Source organism: Melospiza melodia, chromosome 3, assembly GCF_035770615.1.
Source record: "Melospiza melodia melodia isolate bMelMel2 chromosome 3, bMelMel2.pri, whole genome shotgun sequence".
In the NCBI taxonomy this organism is placed as follows: Eukaryota; Metazoa; Chordata; class Aves; order Passeriformes; family Passerellidae; genus Melospiza; species Melospiza melodia.
Window position 1 is genome coordinate 118,387,188 of NC_086196.1, and position 26,401 is coordinate 118,413,588.

Genomic DNA, 26,401 nt, shown 5'->3' on the forward strand with positions numbered 1-26,401 from the left:
AGATTCTGCCCTGGCTTGCTGCCAGATGCAAGCAATACATTTCCTCCAGTTGCAAGCTATAAAATTATTCTGTCTTTGTCATTCCCTGGATCTTTTTGAAGGACATCAATGATTCTCTGCCAGTGTTGCTGTGATGAATTATATGCTTTTGCTATTTAGCACAAGGGTGAGCTACACAAAGCCACAGAGGATGAATTTAAAAAAGATCCACATGAGTTTTTATTGTTTATTGAAACCAATTTCATAATAGCAATGTGAATACAGCATAAGTATTAAGTGCAATTAGGGAGACAACTGAAATTAGGAAATTCAAAGACATTGTTGGAGCTTTTTGCATGCTTCATGCCTGTTTTCTTGCATATTAGGATCAAAAAAGGACTTGGGAGACTCCATGTCAGGTTTATGCCACACAGCTACTTCTGTGCTTCTGAATACCAGATACATATCCTCTCCTTTTACAGGAGTTTATGCTGACATGTTCCTGATTGCATTCTAGCCTACTCACTAAATTACATTTTCCAGTAATTTAATTAAACATATGCAGAGTTCTTGTGCACAATACACATAATTTTTGAGGATCTCTTAAGTCTTCCATAATCATGTTTGGTTTTTTTCCTTTTTCCTTCTAAAATTTATAGTTAGGGAAAAGGGATGGCAATATTTTAATTTCAAGTGCATTAAAACTGTATTTTCCTCACATATTTCCTTATTTTTATTGTGAAGTGACAGGTTGTGCCTGAAAATATTGCCTTGGTTAACAAAAACTGATAAACAAAATCAAAACTTTGTCCTGTTCCTCCATTTTTATTATTTTCATTTAATGGTCACTGAGTATTTATTTTGAACATTCAGAATTGTGGAGACATACTTCTGCCAAGGGTAAATATGTCTCTCTCTCAAGAATGTCCCATTTATATTTTCCCATACAGGCAGGTTATAATGTTCGTCTGAAATGTTCTACTTTATCCTGCTCCACCCAAATTCTTGTGTCACTTTCATCACTGTGCTAACATAACATACTCCAGCAAGTGAAAGAAGCAAGACCTCCTGTTTCCTTTTCCCTTCCTCTCTCCACAAAGAAATTTGCTTAACTACATTTTTAATGAAGATTAGCATTAGGAAAAAAAATAGCAGTAACTTGGAGTAATAAAAGCCAATGTTTAGAAACCCTCTTACTTTTTTGTGGAATAAACCACAACAGCCTCATTACATTGGGCCTGCCTTTGAATCCAAGCCTTTTTGCCAGCTTTCTGCAATGCTTTCATCCTTTTGTCAGTACAATCCATTCCTGCTCCCCCCTTTTGCTCTCATGCCTGATCTGTCATTATCCCCAGGTGCCACCCTGACCCAAAGCCTTGTGTTCAAATGGGCAATGCCAGAACGTGCCCAAGGCTCCCCAAAGGCTTCCTTGGTCCCACTGCCTAGAGGGGACACACTGGGTCTCAGCACTGTGGTGGGCTGCTTTTCTACCCCTGTGCTGCTGGGCAGCTCTCTGAACAAAATCACAGAAACAATTAGGTTGGGAAAGACTTCTGAGATCATCAAGTCCAACCTATGACTGAACAACACCATGTTAATTAAACCATGGCACTAAGTGCCACATCCAGTCTGTCCTTAAACACCCCAGGGATGGTGACGCTACCACTTCCCTGGGCAGCCCATTCCAATGTCCAATCTCCCTTTCTGTGAAGAAATGCCTCCTAATGTCCAACCTAAACCTCCCCCGGAGCAGCTTGAAGGAAGCTATGTCCTCTTGTTCATTCATTACCTGCCTGGAAGGAAAGGCTGATGCCCACCTGGCTACAACCTCCTTCCAGGGAGTTGTAGAGAGCCAAAAAGCCTCCCCTGAGACCCCTGCTTTCCAGGCTAAACACCTTCAGCTCCCTCAGCTGTGCTCGAAACCCTTCACCAGCTTCACTGCCCTTCTCTGGACTACTCCAGCAGTTCGATGTCCTTCTTGTAGTGAGGGACCGAGAACTGGACACAGCACCAAGGTGTGGCCTCACCAGTGCCGAGTGCTCACAATCACTGCCCTGGTCCGGCTGGCCACACTATTGCTGATACAGGGCAGGTGCCTCTGGGCCACCTGGGCACACTCTGGCTCATCTTTACCCGGCTATCAACCAGCACCCCCGTGCTTTTCCATGGGCTGCTCTCCTTCGATGTCACAGGGGCGCCCAACAGAACCAAGATGGTGAGGGCAGGCCAGGGCGCGGTTTCGGGGCCCGCCGCTCTCGGAGCACAGCCCCGGGAAGGCGGCCCTGTCTCCCCTCGGACCGCTGCTCGGCGGAGCTCACCGGGCCCCGGCCCCGGCCCGCAGCGCCCCCTGCAGGCGCCGCCGGGGCACAGCAGCGAAGAGAGGCAGGGCCGCAGGGTTCAGCCCCTCCATATTCCCGCCTCTTTAGCAGCTTCCCAACCAATCAGCAGCCAGGGCTCCGCCTTCCGCCAATGGAAAGAGCGGCTATCGCCAAGCTGGCAGGGCGGATAGCCAATGGCTGACGAGGAGAGCCCGCCCCCGCCCCGCCGCCGGTTGCCGGGCAGCCGCTGTCAATGGCCGCCGCGCGGCCCCTTTAAGCGTAACGCGGCAACCGCCGGCGCGTCCTCCGGGCGGGCCGAGGGGCCGGGCAGGTACCGCCGGGACGGGCCGGGGGCGGTGGGCTCATCGCGGACATCACGGGGCGAAGGGAGAGTCACTGGGAGGGAACAGGACCGCCGCTGGGCCGTGTTTTCCTGGGGGCTGTCGGGGCTGGGAACGGGCCCGGGCCTAGGCCTGGGGTTGGCCTCCGAAAGGTCTCGGGCCGCTGGTGTTCAGTTCCTTTCCTCCGAAGTCGTTTAGTGTATGTCGGTTTCGGTGAGACATCGAAATGTCTCGAATGTGCCATCGCGTAGTGCTGCTTGAAAATAACATTCGATGTGTTCTTCAAGAGCGTCTCGGCTGGGCGAAGGGAAGCTGCGGGAAGCGGAGGCTGTCCGGGGGTGCCTGGGCTGAGCTGGGTAAGTCCGCACGCAGGGGCTGTGGGGGGGAGTGTGAGCGACGGCACGGGCCGGCGTGATGCAGTCTGGTTTAGAAACATAATCTCTGCTCCCGCTTGTAGGACTGGCCTGCGTGTGCTCTGTTTGAAGTGCCATTTCTTCATTTCTGACCTGGGACTTACAGCAGCTTCCTTATTTTGAGATCCGACAGAAGTAGCGTTGTGAGGTACTGTGGCAGAGTCAGGCAAATGTAACATAGGCTTTTAAAATCATAAAATCATAATTCACCAAAATGCAAGACAAGGTAACAGTCTTAAGCTGTGCCAGGGGAGATTTATGTTGGACATTAGGAGCAATTTCTTCAAGGAAAGGGTGATTAAACATAGGAATGGGCTGCTCAGGGTGGTGAAGTCATCATCCCTAAAATTGTTAAGGAAAGACTGGACATGGCACTTTGTGCCCTGAATTAGTTGACATGCTGATGTCCAGTCATAGGTTGGACTTGATGATCTCAGAGGTCTTTTCCAGCCTAATTGATTCTGTGATTTTGTCAAAAGCTAGTAAACCTAGAAAAACTGCATACAGTTAAGGCAGCCACTGCAGTACCTAATGAAGTTTTACTTAGTCCTCACTAAGGCTCATCACTCAGTATGTTTGATGTCATAAAAGTAAATAATTTTGCTTGGCTTTCTTCTGTAAAACCTAAAGTGTTTGGATATGAAAAAGACAGATGCAGAGAGAGGAGGGAGACGAATTTCTTTTGAAATTATTCTTAAGTTCAGCACTTCAGTGACTTGGATTGATGCTTTTGTACTTGTGTGCAGCTGGCTTTCTTGCAGTGTCCCTGTGCCAGCGCAGGTGGAAGAACGGAGCGGGCCGTTAGAGGTCAGTGTTTGTACGGGGAAGTGCCGTTCGGTGACCAGCAAAGGCACTGAGCTTCCCTGGGCTGCGAGGGGGAAAAGGACACTCAAAGTGTTATGATTCTTGCACTACAGGACTAAGCTTTAGATGGACTGCATGGGAAGAATTGCTAAGTAATTTCCCTTGCTGTCTATTGCATAATACCTGTAATCCCACGGTTCAGTTTCTGGTTTTGTGATTTACTTAGGAGTAATAGGGAATCTCCTGTCGCTGTTGCAATTGTTTTGTGTTCTCTGTTTTGTCTGACGTGTCCTTTGCAGTGACCTGGTACTTGATTGTTTTTTGTAATGATGAATGTGGTTTTGATACAAAATATGTAAATAATAGCAACAGACAGAAGTAGCAGAAGTGAAGGAGTATGAAATCTTGGAAGCAAAACTCTTTCTGAAGTTCATGCAAGTCCCAGATTTCTTTCAGCCACTCTGTATTGATGTGATCTCAATTCCTTAGGCTTCTAAAAGCATGACCTGAGCTTTTGAGAGGACAGGACTGGGATTTTGGTGGTGGCGGTGGAGTTTAGTGGACCCACTGCTAATCCATAATGTTTCACTCGTCACAACTTATTAAACCTACAGTGGAAAATAGATATCTTTGTGATCTTATTCACACGAGTTAAACTCACTTTGTAATCAACTCAAACTAGTTTGTAACAATTGGAAAGTCAGGGAACCAAAACATTTCTTAATTAAACAGTCCTTAGGCTCACTGAAGTGAAACTCAAATATCCTAGTTATTCTTTTGTTCTAAAGATAAACTGTGCATTCTTTTGTTAATCAAATTGTGTTATAAACTGTAGGAAAATTAATTTGGCAACACTTGACAGATTAAGGTTTTTTTGTTTTGTATGGAAAATACTATAATATTACCAGTTTATGGAACTGAAAACCATTTGAAGATCCAAGAGATGTTTTTGGGTATTCCTCAAGGGGGCTTTCTTTGTTTTACCTTTTTCAATTTGTTTTCATTCCATTACTTTTCAAGTACTTCCATAATGCATAGAAAATTCCTGTTCATTTCTATCCCTGTATGTCAAAATGATACTTAGCAAAATATTCTCAGGAGTGGGGAATATCCAGTACAGGAGTGGTGGATAATTCTAATCCTCTAGTTCTTAGAATTTGTTTGTTTTAAATATACTGAGTTATGAAAAGCATTCTTCAAGAAGATTATTGCCTCTTCAGTGAACTCTTGTGAGGCTATAAAAAAACTGATCAGCTTTAATTTGGTACATGGAAGTGAGTGTTCTTGTTTTATATATATAATTAGACATGAACTGTAGGCATTTATGCTTTCCTTAAATGTAAGAATATGAAGTCTGTGCCTCCAGAGTACTGTTTTTATATCTCATATTATTTTAGTACTTTAATATAAATATATTCGTTTCTATTTTTTTGCATTCCCTGAAATTCTGTCCTGTGGAGCCACACCTGATGCAGTCTTGCCTGTGCATCCTCTAGAGAACAGATTGTGCCTAAAATGCTGCCTGTTTAGGCTTGTTTTGCTCTTCCAGGAGCAAAATAAAATCCATTTTGCACAGCTGTTTGTGGGGCCAGGAGTTAGGCAAGGAAGTGTTTGGGAGTAGGGAAGCACCCTGATATATTCTAATATACTTACATGATCTTAGTTATACTTATGATTAGGTATATCCTTTTGAAATTGTAATAACTCCACTATCTTGTAAGGAAAAAGAACAATCATTCCTGATTGTTTGAATGTTCACAATAATGATACCTTCCAGCATGTGTTTAGCAATCTCTAGGACAGGTGGTCTCAAGCATAGCTTATTTAACTGTCTAGGCTTGCAGTGAAATTTTAGTTTTTCTCGGATTCTTTTGACAAAAGTTTTTGGCATCTAATTTTTTTGGATCACTTTGAAAATATTTAGGTGTTTAAAAAACATTATTTTGGAAAGTTACTTCCTAAGTAACAAAAACCACCATTTTCCAGGTAATTCAGTATTCATTTCCAACCATCTTCCTAGTTTAGAAACCTGATGGGATATTTATTCCTCTGATTCCTTCTGTATAGATTATGAGGCCAAATGGATTCCAGTCACTAGAGGCAGAGTTGTGCTAACACTGAACTGAGCCAGAAAGCTTGAATTTGTAATGAAAACTGTCTTGGCAGCTGACATTTCTGTTCTGCTTGGCTCTGCAATAATGCATGTATAGGCAATGAAGGCTGAGAAGAAGGCCAAGTTTGTTTTATTGGGGAAATAAAAATATAGTGAAAAATTTACAGCTCATTTACAGGTATGTTGAATGTCCTGCAGCATAGAACAGTTTTGACTGAAAGCAGCTCAATTTTTTGGCGTGTAATTTGCTTTGCCATTTAGAAATCAGCTAGGAGGTTATGTCATTCAACAGGTGGAACTGATGGGCTCTGATGCAGACCCTATTTATTCACCCACTAGAGGCATGATATCTCAGAGTTGGATTGAAAAGAAAGAGATGGTGAAATTAAGCTTGAAAGCTGCCAGGAGTGGTGAGAGAGCCAAAAGACAAGGGGAGCTGAGTGTACTCAGTAAAACACTTCCTGAACTGTTGAGAAAATTCTTTTGACCTTCTTTGAAGGTGAAGAAAATTTTGAATATATTTGCTCCCTTACACTTCAAGAAGTGTCTCCAAATACAAAATGGGCTGATTTCACCTTGAAACAGGGGATGTTTCAGTTTGCATTGGGCTGCAGGAGTAGCCCTTCTTATTTATACCTGCTTCAGATGTAATGTTTATCATGTACTGGTGTTGTGGTCTCTCTTATCAGATACAAAAAAGGTATAAATATAGATGTAGATATATAAATACAAGTGTGTGTGCTCTGGCCAATCCTTGAAGGCATGAAGCACCAGATGCTGTAGGGTATGGGAGTACTTTGCAGGGTGAAGATTGGCATAGATAGTACAGTCTCATTTGGGGTTAGGGACTGGACATTTTCCAGACAAATGGGGCAATTGATATTCAAGCCCATTATTTAACATTGTTGGAATGTGAGAAATGGAGAAATGGAAGATTTACTCAAATTTTACAAATATCTCAATTCAAGTCACACAAATAAGTTGCTAATTCATTTGGTTAAAAAGTTTTAAAACATATCTAAATTAGTTTCCTGAATATCAACAAACTTTCACTTGTGTTCTGTTTTGTTTTCCAAATTCTTCTTTTCCCTTCTCTAACTTGGGAGTAGTTTCTTATTCTGGATTTAGCTGTGTTAATATTCTGATTTCTCTTTTGGGATTGAAATACCTCAGACTATTGAATGTAATGCTAGTAGCATTCCTAGAGTCATGCCTGTAACATTTAATATAAATCATTAATATAAATAAAATTACTAATATAAACAATAGGTAGCACAGTGTATGTCATAAGGTTATAGGAGTCATGAATAATTTTACAGCTTTTTTACCTTTTTTTCTTAAAACCAAAACCATCCTCACTGATTTTTTTTTCCTCTCTCTAAATTGTTACAGAAAAATGCATTCTGAATGATAGCTACTGCTTGCTGAACTGAACTGCAGAGATCTCGTGCCTGGAGATGGAGATGATAAACCAGAGGAAATAATCCAACTGCTGCCATTGTGACACCTAAAAGATCCTTTGTGCCAAAATGAGCAGTCTTTGAGAAAATCCTGGAAAGCTGTTAAACCTGAAAAATGGGAGAAAGAGTAAGGAGCCCAGATTCTGAGCAGGAGAGGAAATCAGACGAGGATAAAAATAGTGACTCCTATTATTCAGATGAAGGGAATGCATCTCGTTCATCCAGCCAGTCACCAGCACTAAGCTCTCCATCTACAAACCAAGAAAAAAGGCATCACAAAACACAGACTTCAAACAGCCTGTTGCACTACCAAGGTAGGTAGGTAGCAGAAATTGCTGCTTTGTAACTGCTCCAAAGAGTTAATTATCTTTGAAAACTCAAAATAGAGAAACTAGCATTACGAGCATCTACAAATACAGTTCATGTGAATTATACTACAGATGGCAGTTAGACAGTAGCCGCTCCATTGAAAATTGAAATTAACTCTCTCCTGCATAAGGAGAAATTTTGGTGATTTTCAAAATTCTTCATAATTTTCTAAGCAAGTGAATATGGCTTTTATACTAGCCTTCTGTTGAATCATGCTGGTGTTTTCTTTTTGTCACTGACAAAAAGCTCAAGGCCAAAAACCCAAGGCATGTCCTTGCTGTGCAGTCTGTAGAAAGGAGACAATTGTTAAAATTTCCCTGACCAAATAACCTACAGATACCTGTCTTGTGGAAGTCTAGTTGACTCAGCTTTACAGGATAATACTGGGACTTTAAATAAAGAAAAGACTGCTAATGTGGCAAAAAAAAGAGAAAAGAAAACATTTTTGATGAAAATTAGGTTCAGATGGAGATTCAAAAGAAAGTTTTTCCTGCTGCTTCTCTGAGGGTAAAATATTTCCAATTTGAGATGACACAACTCCAGTTTGAGCTCCCTCACAGACATAGGCTGCTTTTTTGATTGTTTGTTGGGAGGTGAACATCCCTGTAAAGAGGAGTAGCATGGTTATGCAGGCCCTGGGCTGAAGTAGGGCTGTGAAGGCTTTCTGCCACACTTTGACAGCTTCCTCTAAATAATTGTATACATTTTTCAGTGAAGTCATAGCATGTCCTACCTTTCTTGGACAGATGTTTTTGCTCATTGATAAATGCTTGATAGTGTGTGAATCATTTGGTCTGTGTTATGATCTAGGCTGTGCCAAAAGGTCTGACCTTAAGTATTTAATTTGCTCAGGGAATGTATCTCTACAGATCCTTAACAATGTGGGTATCCTGGTGCAACTGGTGTTTTGCTGAGCATCTCTGTGTTCAGAAGTGGCATCTCCTCCATGGTAGTCATGGCTTGTCTGTCTGGGAACCAAAAGCAGCAGTTCCACCATGCTATTTAATTTGGAGGGGGCAAATGTGTGACCAGTTCTTTGTTTACATAGCCAGAATTGAATGTAATTATTACATGAAGGTACTGTGAATGTCATATTACATTGTCTTGAAATACACTATTCCCCAATGTAACTGTATGATCAAAAGTAAAGTATTGGTAGTGGAATTTTATGTGTGCCCTAAATAAGGAGAAATTCTTACAGGGACTGCAGGTCTAGGGTTAATGGGAACTCCCTTAGTTGGTGATAGGAGTGGCATCATTCCTGCAGTGCATGTATTAGGTAATCTTTTTACACTTGAATGTGACATAAGTGTTCTTTGTAAAGGAAAAAACACACCTTCTTTTGTTTGCCCAAGCTGTGGAAAAAAATGAGCACCCAGCAGAAAATGAATATTTTTGCAAAATGTCTAGAAGAAATTATAAGAAGGTATTTTTAAGCCATTATTTTTGCTGACAAGTATTCTCAGTAGAATAGAAACATGGTGAGTGGCAAAGGTAGGAGGAATTTGCTGTCACACACACTGTCCCTGTACATGTAACTGGACTAGTGCTGTATCCCAGCTTTCAAGCCAGAATTACAAACTGCTGCTGGGTTTGTAATTGCTTCTTTCAAACACTGATGTACCTTAAGGAATTATGCACTCCATTAATTAACTCTATTAATTCAGTCGTTTTAAGAGATATTTTTAGTGGATTATATGATTCATTCTTTGAGCTTGGCATGAGAGGCACATAAGATAGAAACAAAATGTTCAGCTTTTATGTATGGGGATGACAATAATAATAATAGCAATAAATAGGAATGCAAGCAGTGCATACAAGTAATCAAATGAGAATACTGTGTGGAAAATAACTTGTGATACTAGAATAAATTACTCAGGGAAAACTGAATTTTCATGGGATTTATCATTTTGCTTCAGAAGCTTTTTGCATTGAGCCTTTGAAATCTGCTGTTTTGTCTGTAAGCATGGCAGCTGGATTTGAAAATACTACTGCACTTGTCTGGGAGAATTACATCTGGCATAATACATAACTGGTTAATGCTCAGCTAATTGTTGCCATTTTAAAAGCACGTGATTATTTTGTATGCATTTACAGTACAGTATTTCTAAACCATTTTAATAAACAATATCAAATATTAACAAAATATGACTTTTATTTCTGATACAATTTGCAGATTATTACTTTACAAGGGTCCTATATTAATGGCTGCAGATACTACCTCCTACAGTAGATCACAGCCATACATCTCCATTTTTCAGCTATCAAAAGGAGCATAACTCTCATATATATGCCTTTTATTGTCTAGTTTGAAAGCTGCCGTCTCTGCTAGATATTGTATGATTGTTTCAGGCAGAGCTTGCTTCCAAGGATGTCTGAATAGACAAACTGCATTGTCTAATAGTAAACATGCTTTTTATTTTTCCTCTCTCAGCCACAAAGAAATTGGATTCCAAATATGCACCAAGCAAAAGAGGGACACGGTGGGGTTTCCGTTCTCAGAGCCTCACCAGGGATTCTCCTGCAAAAGATATAGATCTTGTTACAAAAAGAGTTCTTTCTGCTAGGCTGCTGAAAATCAATGAGCTCCGAAATGAACTCACTGAACTCCACATCAAACTGGATGAGCTGCAGAAGGAAAACAGGGCACTGAAGAGGCTTCAGCACAGGCAGGAGAAAGCCTTGAATAAGTTTGAAGATACAGAAAACGAAATCTCTCAGCTCCTCGCTCAGCACAACAATGAGATTAGAATATTAAGGGAGCGCCTACGAAAATCTCAGGAGAAGGAACGTGCAACTGAGAGACGGCTGAAAGATACAGAAGATGAACTGTACAGGAAAAAAACTGTCTTGCAGAAACTGAAAAAACTGTCTGCAGATAAGCACCTTGCTGAAAGAGATGACCTGGCAAAGAAACTAGCCTTAGCAGAGAGCAAGCTGGAGGACAGGGAAAAAAGAATTAAGGTGGGATGACTTTTTTTTTTTTTTTGCAAGAAATTCTGGTACAGATATTTCTTTTCACAGTTACTTGTAATTTTACACAGCCGTGGAGCAAATAGAAAACCAGTATTTTTTGGTTTTACCCATAAGTAGAATCAAGTAAATTATTTCTGAGGTGATTATATAGTAACTTATGAGATAATTGTACATTCAAATTTCTCTTTACAAATTAAGCATATTTTGTCAGAATATATCCAGTGGATTTGTGCTTTTAAATGTTTTTATACCTAGCAATAACATTTCAGATGTAGGTGCAGATGTAATACAACTTTATGCAATCTAGTTTCTCCTTTTTGAGGGAAAGAATTTTTAAAATTTTCTGAGTATTTAGGGAACTTTACACTAAAATTCTAAAATAAAAAATTATGTAATAATTCTTTTTCAATTTTTGAAGAGCATTCATACAGTGTTTGATTGTCTAGTTTTCTGCGCATCTAAGAGCTCAGCTGGACAAAATTACATGATTTTTTTAAATACTGAAATATCTTTAGACCTTTTTACAGGTATCTATTATAAGAAATTTGTCCAATATATTTTAATTTCATCCAGAAAAAATGTTTATATTTTTGTAAACATGTCTAAGTATGTCTACACTGTAAATATGTTTATGAACTCATCTTACATAAATTGTGTTAACACTATTAAATCTGTTGGTAGTTGTACTGTATTGATAGTAGATATATTTTATATATTGTATATAAATTTTATACTATTCTTAGCTTAAATTATGTCATTGAGATGATGGTTTGGTGTCTATATTAGTAATTAAACCTAAATTATATTACAGAGATAAGAGATCTGGAAATCCAAGGATTGAGCTGGAAACTAAGCTTTCATAAAATAAATCCCACAGTACCAATATATAAATGGCTGAGTTAGTTAAACCACCTCATCCTGTAGTGTCACCATCTGTCATGTGTACTTTTATGATTAGGTATTTCAGCATTTATGTACTGGATCATGTTAAAATGAATCCTGCTTTAAAAAGTAAGAGATTTTCTTCTATTTTTTTCCCACTTTCATCAACACAGCTTTATTTAAAACAGCTATTACAAGATGAGGGCATGTACATGAAATTGTAATCACAAAGCTAGTTTCTAGTAGAAAGGTTAAAAAATCCTTCTGGTTTTTCTTCCTACTAATGCTGCACTCAGGGAAGGATTCTCTCTCTCATTCATCAGCAGGAGATTTGTCTTAGAGATCTGGAGGTCCACTGTGGCAAGAGCCTTGCAGAAAGTAGTCTGAGTTTCCATTATGTCCTCAAATCACCTCTGAATGCTCAAAGGGATGAGCTGCAGCATCTGCAGGTGCTTTGCCCCCTCAAAGTTAGGATTAAGGGTTTAAATTATTTCAGTGTTAGCAATGGTTGAGCCCGTATCTAAACTCAAGACACTGGTTTACTTAATTTTATATAAGTAATTTGACTATGAAAATTACTTCAGTTATTAAAAAATATTATTTTGTTTTAATTGAAGGATCTGGAAAGAAATCTTGAATTAAGTAGTAGCAGTTTTCAACGAGAGTTACATTCAAAGAAAAAAAAGTTGCACGAGGCTCAAGAAGAAAACAGAGTTCTCCAAGAGGAACTTAATCATCTAAATCAGAAGCTGAAGGTAAAATGTGAAAAGAATTGAAGTTGCTAACTATGTTCTGGGATTTTATCTTCAGAAGTATCTGTAATCAGGTTTGAATAGTTAACCAGTAGCTGCACTCTCTGATATGTATTTAATTATATACAACATGTGAGTTCTTTTTCTGCATTAAATTGAAACGTTCTGTGCTCTGACCCTACAGTGTTTATAACAGGAATGCTTCTGTGTTAATCATTATTGTTAGCATTAGTTAAGAAAAGCAAGATCAAATACATGGTCAAACATTGAGAATAAACCACAAAATCTATGCAAAAATAGATTTGAAAGCTTGAATTTAAAATTAAATCTGCAGGTGTAAATAATGCTTTGTTACTAATATACTTGCATTAAAGTAGGTTTGAATGAGGATTAATGTAATTTATTTGTGATATTCACATGTGTTGCTAAATGTGTGCAAATGTTTATTTAGACCCCACACCATCATCATGGTTGTCCAAATTCTCAATAAAAGTACTTAAAATATTGTTGTATTCTATTTAGTACGTCTTTAGAAAAAAATAAATAAAATTCAAGCTAAAGTACTTTTGTTTCTGGGAGAATTTTCCTCAAACTCCAGGTCTCAATATGTTGGAGATTAACCGATTCACCACGTTCCCAGCTATCCAGCAAGTAGCAGTAATGTTAGTATCTCTCAAATGTTTAGAGTAAGAGTTTTAAGATTTGTTAGTGGAGAGTTTACAGTTTGAAAACCTTGTCATTGTCAGATGAATTCTGATAACTCACTGTTCATTTCTATACTTTATTCAGTAACTGTGCTAAAAGTATCTCTACCTGTATGATGCAATGGGCCTCTGCTAACTGAGACTCATGTGCCGTGTGACAAGTGTCATTGCTTGCTTTGAAATGTTTAACTCTTCACAACACTTAAAATTCAGTTGTGCAGTCTATACACATGCTGTAAGTCTTGTTCATGTTTATGGAAGCACTGGCATTCAGTTTTATTTTCACTGCAGAGATAGGGTTTTTTCCTTCATAATATTTTGCTAAGGAGTTTTTGTGGGAGAGAAAGTTGTCTGTTTTCTCACAGCATAAACAGAGTTAGGAATGTAATTGTTATTCTTAAAACAGAAACCGTGGATGGAACAATTGTCTATCTGTTTCTATTTACCATATCTATTTTTAATTTCATTTACAGCTTTTCTAGTGGCTGGTAAATGAAATACTAGTGACTTGTTCTTATACCTACCTCTTCCATTCACAGGAAAAAGAAAGAGAACTTGAAGCAAAAAATATATATGCCAATCGTATGTTGAAATCATCACCTAGAAAAGACATGGATATTGTACAAAGAAAAAGAGGTAACTTGTATAAAGCAGTAAAAGCAGAAAAATTATTAGCATCACTTTGAAATGTTTCAGCTGGGTTATAGCTTTCATGCCACTCAGTGCTCAACCCTGATGCTGCTTGTTCAAGCACATTTACCTTTTGGCACTTCTTTCAACACAGCACTGGTTACAGAGCATTGGGTTTTTGTCTGTTCTGTAACACAGCAGAGCCAAAACACTGAACTCCACCAAACAGCAGTTTTATCTCCTTTCATACCAGAACTTCCTCAGTAAAGGAGGAGGAGAACATTGGTAGCAAAATCTCAAGTAGATGATAGATATTTACTTGACAATAAATTAGAGAGGCTTTAAAAATACATATCTTCACTGCTAAGAATATTTTCATGATCTGTTGTATTTATTTTTTACTAATTCAAATGTATTGTCTGTCAGATGAGCTGCACTTATTTTTTCCTCAGAGTATATGTGTCCCAGAACATAATCTTCTAAAAGTATGGGCACAGTGATTTCATCTGGTGTGACAAGACAGTCTCAAACCTTGTCCTACCCACATAAATATGTGTATCTCTGTGTGTGCTTAGGCTGTTTTCACTGGATCAGTAGAATCTACTTGTCAGACAGAAGAAGCAGAAATTTATGGGACTGTTTTAAATATTTCATGCCAGTATTTCAAACAGTTTGTCTGCAGCTTGTTTTATTATAGATGCTCTACCATTATTCCATTTTAGGTTCAGATTTTTTTAAATGTCATTCTGTAGAGCTAAGTATATGTGTTTCAAAGATTCAAGTCAGTGAATTTTAATGTTATGAGTTTGATTCTGTGACAAGCAGTAAGATGAGTGAGATATTTTGTGGGGCTTTTTAACTAATATTCAGTGCACTGTAATGACCCTATAAGTAGCATTAAGGTGGGGTTTAAATTATTTTTTTTTCAGTAGAATTTTTGCATACATACTTTTTTATTATTAGGTTTTACAGATGCTGAAAACAACTGTGTGAAACTCATCAATACTTTCCATTTCCAATGACTTCAGTACAGTCTTTTGTTTGCTGCAAATCATGAAAAATGAGAGACAGGTATATAGTGAGATATATTCTAGTGAAAACACCATTTAATTAGTTTGTATTTTCTACAGCCAACAACCAAAATATAAAAAAGGGACTACAGCTCACAAAAAGTATACAGACCAGTGGATGCTTCTCACCAGCAGAACTTCTTCCAGAATCAGAACTTGCCTGTGCTGACGCAGCAAACAAGAAAGAGGGAATTCTTCCTAAAATAGTGAGTTCCATAAAAATTTGAGACCCAGTCCAAATCACCTATCAGATTGTAAAATGCAGAGCTTATATTTTAGAAAATGTGTAATATACATGTGTAAATATATAGAAAATACAACTTCAAAAACATTCTGTTCTTTAAGACAAGATCTACCTTTCTAGAAATATACTCTATTTTTTTAGAGAGTTTGTCATATTCTTTGTCTTACTAAAAGCCATTAGCTCAATTTATTTTTTTTCCTGCCACTATTACTTCTTTGAAGTTTTTACAACTTCATTTTCATTTTCACCCTTTTTCTTTGTTTCTAATGCTTATTTAAGGAATCTGTTAAACAGCGATGGCTGCCTTCGCTCTGTTTTCTATTTGGTCTTAATTGTGGTTTCTTTTACTTTCCAGAATTATTTCACAATGCATAAATCTAACACTTCCTCTTATTGTCGCAGTGCTGGTATTCCTTCTGGCTTTCCAGCTCTGTCAATATGCTTGGGGGTTTTTTTGTTTTTCCATTTCCCTTTTTAGTACAAAATAGTACCAATTAGAAGTATGGCTAACAATTTTGTGTATTGCTAACCTCAGGCTAAAATCAGAGATTTGTAAGGTATTACAAATCAGAATGACATATCTGACAAATCAGATTCTGGTACAAATTTTACAAATTCTGATTACATGAGGTTAGGACCTTTTTCCAGAAATAAAAGTCTCAGGATGGTCTTGGCTGGCTTCCTGTTAGGGCTGAAGCTTTTTCATGGCAGTTTATTTGTATGTTCTCCCTTCCCAAACCCTTTCTGTAACTGTGGATGCAGTTTAATGTATTCTTCCAGTATATCCCTGGGTGAGTGAGTTACAGAACCACACAGCTGGTACAAGTGCAGCTCATGGAGTCCAGCTGTGTGTTTTCTATATGTCTATTGCTTTCAATAATGTAAATTAGATTTGGGTAGTCTAGGCTTTCATCAGTTTTTAAAGTCAAGCATTTCAAATACCTGGCCACCATCTCCTTATGTAGTTTATATTTTTTAATATAACAATGATAACCTTGTACATGAAGGAAAAATACTTGAAGATTTTTTGGGTAACTGTCCTCTTTTGTTTGTTCATTAAGGAGTAACTACTTCTCTTAGAAAGGTATTTTTAATCTAGAAGTTTTTGTTCTAAAATAAGCACAATATACAAAGTTAACTCCCATGTGTTGGACTATGCAGACTTTCTCTTCACTTCATTGCCATTACTTTTCTGTGTTAGTGATTTTGTTTTAACAGCAGATTAACAACTGCTGTTGTTAATATCATTTCTGCAGGTTCTTGCCTTTTACATATGCATGTGTAGTCACTAGCTAAAATTGTCATCTGAGATTAAACCTTCCTCTTTGATTGTTTGTTACTTAATACTCCATAAATTTAAGTACCAAAAGGAAATTGTCTGAATCTACAACTGACTCATTTGAAAAAAAAGGTCAGATTGTACAAGTAGAGGGCAACTAATTGCTTGCTTATTAAGAGAATATGATGGTGAAATGTGGCCTTCTATTAAACTGCCTGAAGAAGACAATGCCTGGTTTCTAAGGAGAACCACCCTGAGAGTGATAATTTTGCCTTATGGTATTGGAGCTACAACTTCCCTGAAAGGTGGAATACAAAATAGAGTTGATTGTTTATTCATTTTGTTTCAGGTGTATAAAAGTATTCTAGAGGTGATAATATTTTGGAACCAAACCCCTGAGTCATCAAAGCTGGTTTGGTTTAAGGTGACTTAATCATTTTATGTTTAGCAGTAAGAATGTGATTTCAAAATGACATAGAAATTCTTATGATTTAGTTAAGTTGTTCATTTTATTAACTGCTTTTCCCCATCAGCTTCAGTTTTCTATTAATTTATTTCAGGAAAAAGAAACTCAAGACAAAGCATGGAAAGAACAAACAGAACTCTTAAGACAAGAACAAGACAGGGAGAGGGAAGAGAAACTGAAACATTTTCAGGAAATACAGTCCTTGGAGGAGAGGGTTCCAAAACTTCCTGATGGTAAGGAAATGGGCAGCTGAAGGCTGAAAAATGCACCATAGAATACTGATTAAGTGAGGCTGCTGGTTTCTGGTGAAAATAGCAAAATGATTTTGCAGAGATCACTACAGTGGAAAATTATTTTCAGTTATATTATGCAAAGAAGAATCAAAAAGAAATACAGGATATAGAATAATCCATTCCCTGTACTCAGCTGTGATTAAGTAGGCAGCAGCAAAAAATGCTGTCCACAAAAAAGTATTGGAGTCTGAGAGATTGTGCTTTACAAAACAAGAATGACATAGAAGGTAAATGCTGATGTTATCTCTGACTTGCTAAATGTTATTGAGATAGAAAGTAGATTTTTACTATTGAGATTTGAGTTACTATTTTTACTATTGTGCTATTATAGTAGAACAAATATGTTTTCCTTAATATAGCCCTTTTTTTCAGTACCTTCTATTGCCTTATATAATTTGAAATTTTAGTTTATCTTTTCAGGTCTGGTTATCTGGATCATTTGGTGTGGCTATTTGAGAAATGTCAGTTTCTATAGTTATATATTAGTATTGCTTTTTTATTCATTGAGTTTTCACAGCATCTTAACCACTTAAATGCACAAGTCAATCTCAGGTATTTTAGATGGACTGCACCCTGTCATGTTAAAGAACTCTTTCAGTGATTGCAGCTAATGAACAGTAGTGCTTATTCTATATGACAGGAATTCTAAAAATCTATAGCTGTGTTCAGAAGTAAAAACTTTGAAAAATCTTCTATCATGACTTACATAAGCTAAGAATCTGATTTTATGTCTCTGAATAAGATGATTTACCACCTTACCCATCATATGGAATCAGCTGGTATTGCCCCCACCTTACAGACAGAAACATGGCTCTTGACTTAACGTGCATAATGATCTGCTGCTGAAAAAAAAAATCTATGTTAAATATATTAACTGAACTACAGCAATTTTTTCTGAAAGCCTGAGCCGAAGTACAGTTGATAACAGGGAACTTTGTGAAAGCCTAAGTCAGAAATTTGAGTAAAGTGTTCAAAGGAGAATGCCACTGTGTTGGAGGGACCAAGTAGTCCCTCATATTCAAGTTTTGGCCAAATATACATCTGTTATCTTTGAGGGGAAAATATTTTGAAGAGAGAAGTATTTGAGAAGCTTCCTCCCTCTTCTACACATAAGCATTACCAGGTTCTGTCCATAAGATGCTGTTGTGTTCCTTTGGTGTCCCTTCATAGCTGTGCACAGTCACTGAGTCCAGGCAGTGAAGCACAGAACACTCATGTAAAGGTTTTTTCTGTATGCAGCTGGTGCAGGGTATTTTAAATCATTCACTGCTTGAAACAGGTGATGACTCCTATGACTTTCAGGCCTGATTGCTTCACAGAAATTATTCCCTTTATGAAGAAAAAAGAACCCACACATATATCCCAGGACTGTCCTAATGTCAACAGTGGTGAAAAATAAAAATAAAGTATTGTGCAAGTCAGAACTATTAAAATCAGTAATGTTGTATCCATTTTCATTCAAACTCAGGAAATGGGAAGGCAATTGGCAGAAATCAAATTGCTTTGAAAATTCTAAAGCATGGGTAATGTCCTTTGGAAGATGACAGTAAATTTTTATATCTTATCAGAGAACCAGGAGTGGATTTAGTTGCCATTTTTGAAGAATTTATTCTTATAGCAGAAAAATGTCATTGTACATAGAAGAGCATGTTAAAAACTTAATGGCTTTCTTTGCTTGCATTATTTTCAAAATCTTATAAGGGTATTTTAAAATTAAAACGTTTTAAATATTGTTCAAAAAATTTTTGCAGAGTGGCAAAGGAAAGAATATGACAAAATTAAAAAAGAAAGCAACTTTTTATTGGATAAAGAAGAGAAAATAAAGATGGAGACAGAAATTCACAAACCTGAAGTAGAAAGAGAAAGCACTGAAACACTGGAAGAGCGGCGAAAAAGAGAGTTCCTGCTTGCTAAAATGCAAGAAATTGATAGAGAAATTCAAAATACAACAAACACAAAACCAACTTCCCAAGCACCACTCATAAATACAGCAAGAAAATCTGATTCCCTAGAGAAAAAAGAGAAAACTAATCCATTCTTTGAGATTCCTGGGAAAGTTACTAATGGATTTCCTGTAAAGGACAGCCAGGATGATGGCACAAGGGCACAAGGGCAGAAGCAGCGAAGCGTAAGGACTGTAGATTTAAGTGGTGAGTTAGCATTTGGTAGTTATGTACCTTCCTTTGGGAAGGGATCAGGGAGACCAAGTTGGCTCACTGAGAAAAGTGACAAATTAGAAGAAAATGTTAAGGAAAATGCAGATTTTGACAGTAAGAAAGAAAAGAAGTCCAATTTAATGGAACAACTCTTTGGAAGCAGTACTGTTCTTCTTTCTAAAAATAACAATACACCACCTTTGGACATAGATTGGGGCTCTAGTAATAAGCCTTTTGTTGATAAAAACAGTAAAGTCAAAGAAGACAATGGGCTGTTTGGTGAAGGAAGAAGCCTAAACAGACCCCGTCTGCAGTACACTACAAACAAGCCAGGAATTAGTACCCTTGGTTCTTTAGAAGATGAAGTTGAAGAAGTAGTCTTACAGTGATCGTGTTTTATATGTTTCATATGTAAATACTGAAAAACTATTTTCTTGTAATATTTATTAGGTATAGATTTGAAATATTTCAGATTTATTGTAAAGCCTTATGAAGGAATAATTTACATAGATGGGTATGTGTATAGAGGAGAGATGCAGAGGAGAGATGCTTGGGGTTTTTTTACCTGTATTTTTACCTGTAGGTCACTCACAGTACGCTGCTTTTCATTTGGAGTATTTCTTTTAGGCCTCAGATACTTTCTTTATTGGGCATTTTAAGAATGCCCAGTGCTCTTAACTGTGCCAGGAGAAGGCATGTGTAATATCAGTCATGAAATGAGTCGAAGAGACATTCTTAGCACTAATTCTCTTAGAAAGAGTATCTTATGCTGCTGCCATGTTATCTCAGAATGTCAAAAGAAGCACAATTAACTCAGGAACAGTTGCTCTCTACTTTTGCATAGGTTTTTGTGGACCTTACTACCAAATGTGTAACTCTTCTCATATATTCAGATTATATTTGTTATACAATGCCATCTTTTGTAATTTCTGAATTTTCTATGTAAAATTCCAATCATTACTAAGTAATTTTTAAACAAAATTGTTTTATTAAATGAGTTGAGTGAATTTCTTGTGTGTAGATCATCTTTAACACAAAGTTCTGACTTCTTGTATCATATTATTGGTATTGGGGATGTTGCCTTGTGAAGGCTGACCTAGAACAGAGACTAAACAGAGTTAAAGAATAAAGTAGGTATTTATTAGAAGGCCTCAATGGACACACCTTGGGCAGCACAAGAGCCCAACCAGGGCTACACCCAAGATGAACCCAAAATGGTCACAAAATGGATGTCCAATCATGAGGTATCACTCTTTTATAAGTTCTGGTCCATTTGCATATTGGAGTTAATTGTCCAGTTACACCTTCAGATTATGAAGTCCCATCCTGCTTGTATTTCTCTCTTCAGTCCACATTGCTCTTGGGCCTGAAATGTGGATTGTTTGTCCATGGTCCCCAGCTAGAGAAGGAATTGTTTTGTCTCCCTACCCTGTGAAGAGAGCTTACTATCCCCTTACATGAAGCTCAGAACTACACACTAAAGCAGTACAGAATCTGAAAAATATAAAAGCTAAAACTTGAGGCATCAGGGGGAGTTGGTTGCAACTTCACTCATCATATTATTTACTGGTTGTGCTGTGTACACAAATGAAAAAGATAGGCAATGAAGAATTTAGCAGTATTCTAGGAAATAAGCTGAAGGTCATTCCTTAAGCTGAAGGTCATTCCTTACTAGAAGAAGAGATTTTCAAACACCGTCTGATATGCTCCCTCTGAGCCTGATTCAAAACACACTAAAATACAGAGAATTCTTACGATTTAAAGATGCATTGAGTCAAGATTTTTCTGAACACAGTGGCTCTTCTGAAGAGAAAGGCTGGTGTCTTCATCATGCAGTAACTCTCTTTGCTCCTCCCTTTCAGAAAGAAAATTAGTTCCAGATCCAGGGTGTGGGACAGTTCTCACCAGGTGCCCAGTAGTGAATAGCAGCTCATGTTCATCTGCTTGCTTACAATCCCAATTGCATTCATTGTGGTACTACAGAACTTACCTGGCTCGTTATGCCTGCAGATGGTCAGAATATCAGAAATATTTTAACCAACAACAGTGAATTTAACTGTGTGTTGCTTTCCTGCAATGACTTTTTGGGGTAAATACTGTGGTGTAAGAGGTAGGAGAGGGCTGTGGGTAAACACTGTGGGTGTTTGTGACTGGGTACTTACTTGTCTTGTCCTACCTGTGGGTGGTGTTGTCTCTTTGGAAGCAGGTGCTTTGCTCCTGAAGATGACATTCAGGTGGATTGTTTATTTCCTGTGGTTGAGGATTATAAGGCATAAAACAATCATGTATCTGCTGCAGGTATTAAGGAGGGGACTATTGGTTTTGTTTCTTTGGAAGTCAGCTCATTAACAACTGACAAATTCCAGCTATTGAACTGAACTGGTGTGCTGAACTGATGTGCCCTGCTGTTTCAATTACAAATGTATAGTTTCTAAGCTGTTTTTTATTATCAGCCCCTTTTTAACCTCACAAATATTCACATCCTGTTACCAGCCTCTTCCTAAAGCAAATACTGTGGTGACTCACACCAAAAATAAAAGATGTATTTGCATTAGGAAGGTGAAAATAAGTTGATCTGCTGGAAACAGTGTCACAGATATAATTTCTCTTTTCCTCTCATGTCTGTCTATCTCTACAGTTTATTCTTTTCTCTTGCTGCATTTTCTAGTTTTAGAGTTACTGGCAAAAGTACCATTACAGATACAATGTGTGAAAGCACAGATAATCTTCTGATTGCGGGAGGAAATGTTTGTGTCCTTGTAACATCTGTAAGCAGCATTTCTTCTGTGGAGTAACAGTTTTCTGCTCACTAGAAGAAACTTTTGCAAGGTCTTGAAAGGCTCTGTACACCTTACAAATGGGCACATTGATCCCCTGTAGTCCTTTGGACCCCTGGTCTCAGCTGCTGTAGCTGGACAGTCTGCATGTTTTAGTGCTTTTTAGTGGTGGCAGTGTCTTAACAGCATTTGATTGACTGCAAAAAAAAAATTCCAGCTTTTGCAGTAAAAAGTAGGTCACAAAAGTTTTGATGACAATTTGTGTATGATTTTTTTGTCCAGTTGTAGGTTCTGTTTGATGTTTAGACCATATGGCTATTACATCTGTTCTTGCTTTCCTTCTGAACCATCAGAGGTGATGGAAGAAATTCCTCCATTCCAACAGGGAAGGATCATTCAATTTTGATTAACAGTTTTAGTGCAATATTCAGGTTCATTATTACTGTCCTGGAAAAAATGGTCTTGCAGCTCTGATTCCCAGGAGAGTGGTCATCAAACAAAAGTATCTGAAGAGCATCTGATGAGGGTGGTCAGGTGTCAGGGCTCACCTGACAGAGAAAACAGGAAGATTTAGGAAGGAATATTTTTCTCTTTGAAAGAGGAAATGAACTGGTGAGTGTGTCGGGGGGTATAATAGATGTTCTGTAATCCAGAAGAAATGTAAACCACTGGAGGAGAACTTGGGAGACCCTTCACAACTTTGAACTGAAGCCTCTCAGCTGAGGTAAGAAAAGGAAAGTGGGAAATGTTTAAACACCTTTAATATTTTTCCCAGATCTGTGGAATATTTGGGCTAGCTAAAAAGTGGGAGTTTGGGGGAAAGTGATTTTCTATAACCTTATGGGATCCTCTGTTTGTCAGTTTGCTTCTTCTATTGCAACCAAGGACACTTAGAGAGGATGAGCTTAGGCTACTTGGTGGCCTCAAGTTCATTGCTGGTCCTGAGACAGAAGGTTCTATCCAGCCAAGCCTGAGCCTATTTGCACTGTCAGGAGGTGGGACAGAATATCTAATCTGGCATGTTAGGAGTACCGATTCGATTTTGGGGCTGGTGGCTACAGGAGCATCAGCAGGGCTTTCACTGATACTTGTGGTCTGCAAAGTGCTTTGGGTGAGCCTTTGCTATTCAAGAGAATAGTAATAAATTCTGCATAGTGCTCTGAAGCAGAGACCAGCACAAACCAGTGTGGCAGACACGAGTGCCTTCAGGAGAGTCATGGTTCCAGCAAGGGAGGTTTTGTTCCCAGCATCGCATGGCTCCGCTGAGCCTGACCTACTCTTGTTCCAAAATGACAACTTTAAGCATAAGAGATGCCCCGGGTGACATTGCTCATTTATAAAATTCCCTTTTGTTGGATCAAATTTAATGTGGTCTCCTGTTTCGAATTATCTCTTTGATTAGCTGCAAAGTTTTGATGTCTGCAGGAGGAGAACAATTGCATCAGTGTGTGCTGTCAGCCGGGACTCGTGGCTGCTGGGGAGTTGCTAGGATACCTCTCTAAAAGGTACGATTCACTTGATTAACCACCAACCCAGTTTGCATGAGAAATATTTTTCCTATCTTTGTTTTGTGCTAGCATCAACTGTGCATTAGATGTGCACGTGTGTTTAGAGCAAGCTACAGGTAAATTTTCATGTGTGTCCATTTCCTCCTTTTGATATGCAATAAAACCCTCTCTGCTTCACTGCAAAGAATCCAAAGCAGTTATAGTAGCAATTCCAGTAATCTGTAAAATGAGCATTGCTTCCAGAGGGGAACATCAGCCTAGAGAACCAAGGGAAGGTTTGACTTTGGATATGCATCTTTGGCATGACAGCTAAAGCTTCACTTTATATGTGTGAAGATGCAAGGGAATTTTAGTCTCCTATGTATTATTTTCTTCCCCCACTCTGAGCAGGGGGTTAGACCAGGTGACCTGCCACTGTCCCAGCCAAAACTATTCTATGATTCTATGATTCTGTCATCCTTTCCACATTCCTCTGGTATTAATGCTCCCTTCCAGTGGAAATGCCTTGCACAAAGCTACTTTGTTACACTTGCACAAAGTTGTCTTAGAATACCTCCTGTATGCCCAGCTGTTCCTGAATATGGGAGTATTGTATTCAGGATGCAAACCCAAACTCAGGTCTCTCTCTAGTAGCTGCTTCCTACATGCTTACCTTTCCAATGCCTTCTTTTTACCTCCATTTTCCTGTTTCCTGAAACATATTGTTCAAACATTAGAACATCTTGCCATCATTTCTGTGAATCCTCTTTTGTCCCACAGCTCTCTTTCTGCATTTTCCCTCAGACTTCCATAAACTCCTTTTGCTGCTTCCACCATGTCTTTCCTCTGATGGACCATCATTCCTTCTTTCTGTCTGAACTGACTTCTGCTTTTCATCCCCTGAAGGATGAAGAAAAGGCATGACAGGGGATGTTCTCCCTATGTTCCCTTTATCTCCTATCCCATGGTTTCTTTCCCCACTCTCAAGCTCCCTAGGAGCTGTGTTGTGCTGTGTTCCCTCTCACCTGTGGGTGGAAGTAGTGTTGCAAGAGGGTAGGAAAGACACTGGAAAGAGATGTGACCTTGTTTTGGAGCTGAGTTGCCCACACATAAGCACTAAGAGGCAGGTGCTGGAGCACTGCCCAGCGAGCAGGTACCAAGACATGGATACTACCCAGAAGTTCTCCTCAACCTTAACTGGGGAGAGTGGCTGGCTTTGGAAGTGCCATTTGTGTCCTTTAGGAGCTGCCCATCTTATCCCACCTCTGCAAGTCATTAGGATTTCCTCACTGTCCTTTCTTGCCTTCTCAAAACTGCCAAGTGCTGCAGGCTGTTCTTCCCAACATCCTCCCTCAATGGCATGTCTGTTTTAGTCTGGGTATAGATCACCCCTGCTGTTCCAAGCAGCCAAAAAAGCTGCACATTGCTGTGCTAGGATCTTGATGACCTGCTAATCTGAGTGCCTCTGACAGCCCTTCTGCCAAACCTCCTGCTGCTCCCACATCCCAGCCTTCCCAGTCATTTTTCGTTTTTGCTGTCTTCTTGTCTCCACTGTTGTGATATATTGGGAGTCATGGGACTGGGACTGTGTGCTGCTGTGCTGTGCAGAGCTTCTAACGAGCTGTGAGCTTCACAGTTTGCTGCTTAATAATTCTCATGGTAGCAAGGATGGGTAACACAGGTGCTGTTATTCACTGGAGATCACTTAATTGCTAGTACTCAGCATGAAAAAATCGTGTTCAGATTGGCAAAGGGCACGCACTGAATAGGTCCCATACCTGACCTTCCTCTTGCTGTAAAGCTAACTCTGGCTTTGAATTCTCCGTTGAAATATCTTAAACTGCCTGTGTGAACCAAGCCCCTGAGCCTTGGGGAATGATCTTTGTTTAACAAGTAAGCATTGGTTTGACTGGTACACGGTTTTCTTTGTCTCATAACCCATCATGTACAGTAACAACAGCAGCACCTGCGTTTCAGAGACATTTTGACTCAACATTCTCTTTAAACTTACAGGTCTCATGCCACCCATGTGAAAACCCTGAGGAGATGAGAGGCCTTCTCCGAGTCACAGTGGCCAGTGGTGGAAGTCAGACTAGGAATTTCCACATTGTCATGCATTATAAGGCACTGTCCTCAATTTTCTTTGTGTATGGGCATCCTCTATCCAAGTCTCAAGTATAGTGCAGTTCTGGAATGAGTTGTGTTCAATTTTTTTTTTTTTTTTTTTTTTTTTTTGCAGAAAAGCATAAATCTAAGATGGAAACATGCCCAAGATTATTCTAATGTCTTCTGAAAATCATGTCTCTCTGATATTTTGTTTGTTTCTCGTGACTAGATCACAAATGCTGGCACCTGTAACATTTGTGAGCAAAGGATGTGGCTTCACCTTATCTGCTAAATCACAGCATCCTCCTACTACACCTGCAATCCAGTGGAGAAAAAAGCATGGTTAAAGATCGAGCATGATCAAAATTTAGAAGACTCACTGGAAATACTTAATTTTAAGCAATATTAATATTTTTATCTTCTCATCAGTTATAAATTACACTCAGGGTCTAGAGTTTCTCCAAAATGTAATCAAGTAAATCCTGATTTTAATGAGTGGCAATCACTAAACCTGGGAATAATTGTCCTGACTTTCTTAGCAGCGAAGCATTGCAGCGCCTCTTGAATTCAACACAAGATTAATCTTCCTGGGGGAGCAGACTCTTGTCCTGGAATAATGTATCCCCATGTATAAGGTCTGCACATCAGTACATTGGAGATCAATAGCTCTTCTGATTTGGCCAAATGATGGTGCAATCAGCCAGAGCTCAACTAGGAGATTGAGACAAAGTGTGTGTTGCTGTTCAAGGTACTTCATACTTCTTGGAAGGGAACATGTTGAG

At 38.7% G+C, this 26,401-nt stretch overlaps 1 protein-coding gene across 3 annotated transcripts; it reads left to right on the top strand.

Moving 5' to 3' along the window:
• Positions 1–2,579: 2,579 nt before the first annotated feature.
• On the top strand, positions 2,580–25,743 carry LCA5 (lebercilin LCA5). Of its 3 annotated transcripts, XM_063152869.1 has the most exons (12): positions 2,610–2,628; positions 2,926–2,994; positions 3,096–3,199; positions 3,798–3,858; positions 7,361–7,742; positions 10,232–10,761; positions 12,273–12,410; positions 13,651–13,747; positions 14,872–15,017; positions 16,895–17,033; positions 18,845–23,531; positions 25,527–25,743. In XM_063152869.1, exons 5-11 carry the CDS (start codon positions 7,544–7,546, stop codon positions 19,636–19,638), a joined length of 2,043 nt encoding a protein of 680 aa, XP_063008939.1. In that variant the 5' UTR covers positions 2,610–2,628; positions 2,926–2,994; positions 3,096–3,199; positions 3,798–3,858; positions 7,361–7,543; the 3' UTR covers positions 19,639–23,531; positions 25,527–25,743. The 3 variants fall into 3 exon arrangements, with proteins under 3 accessions (XP_063008941.1, XP_063008939.1, XP_063008940.1); XM_063152870.1 differs by lacking the exon at positions 3,798–3,858; XM_063152871.1 differs by lacking the exons at positions 3,096–3,199; positions 3,798–3,858 and having other exon boundaries at positions 2,580–2,628.
• Positions 25,744–26,401: the final 658 nt, after the last annotated feature.

Coding starts and splice junctions, on each gene's coding strand:
- LCA5 (XM_063152871.1), top strand. CDS start 7,544: ATGGGAGAAAGAGTAAGGAGCCCAGATTCTGAGCAGGAGAGGAAATCA. Junction 7,743..10,231: donor CAGCCTGTTGCACTACCAAG/GTAGGTAGGTAG, acceptor TTCCTCTCTCAG/CCACAAAGAAATTGGATTCC. Junction 13,748..14,871: donor TATTGTACAAAGAAAAAGAG/GTAACTTGTATA, acceptor TATTTTCTACAG/CCAACAACCAAAATATAAAA.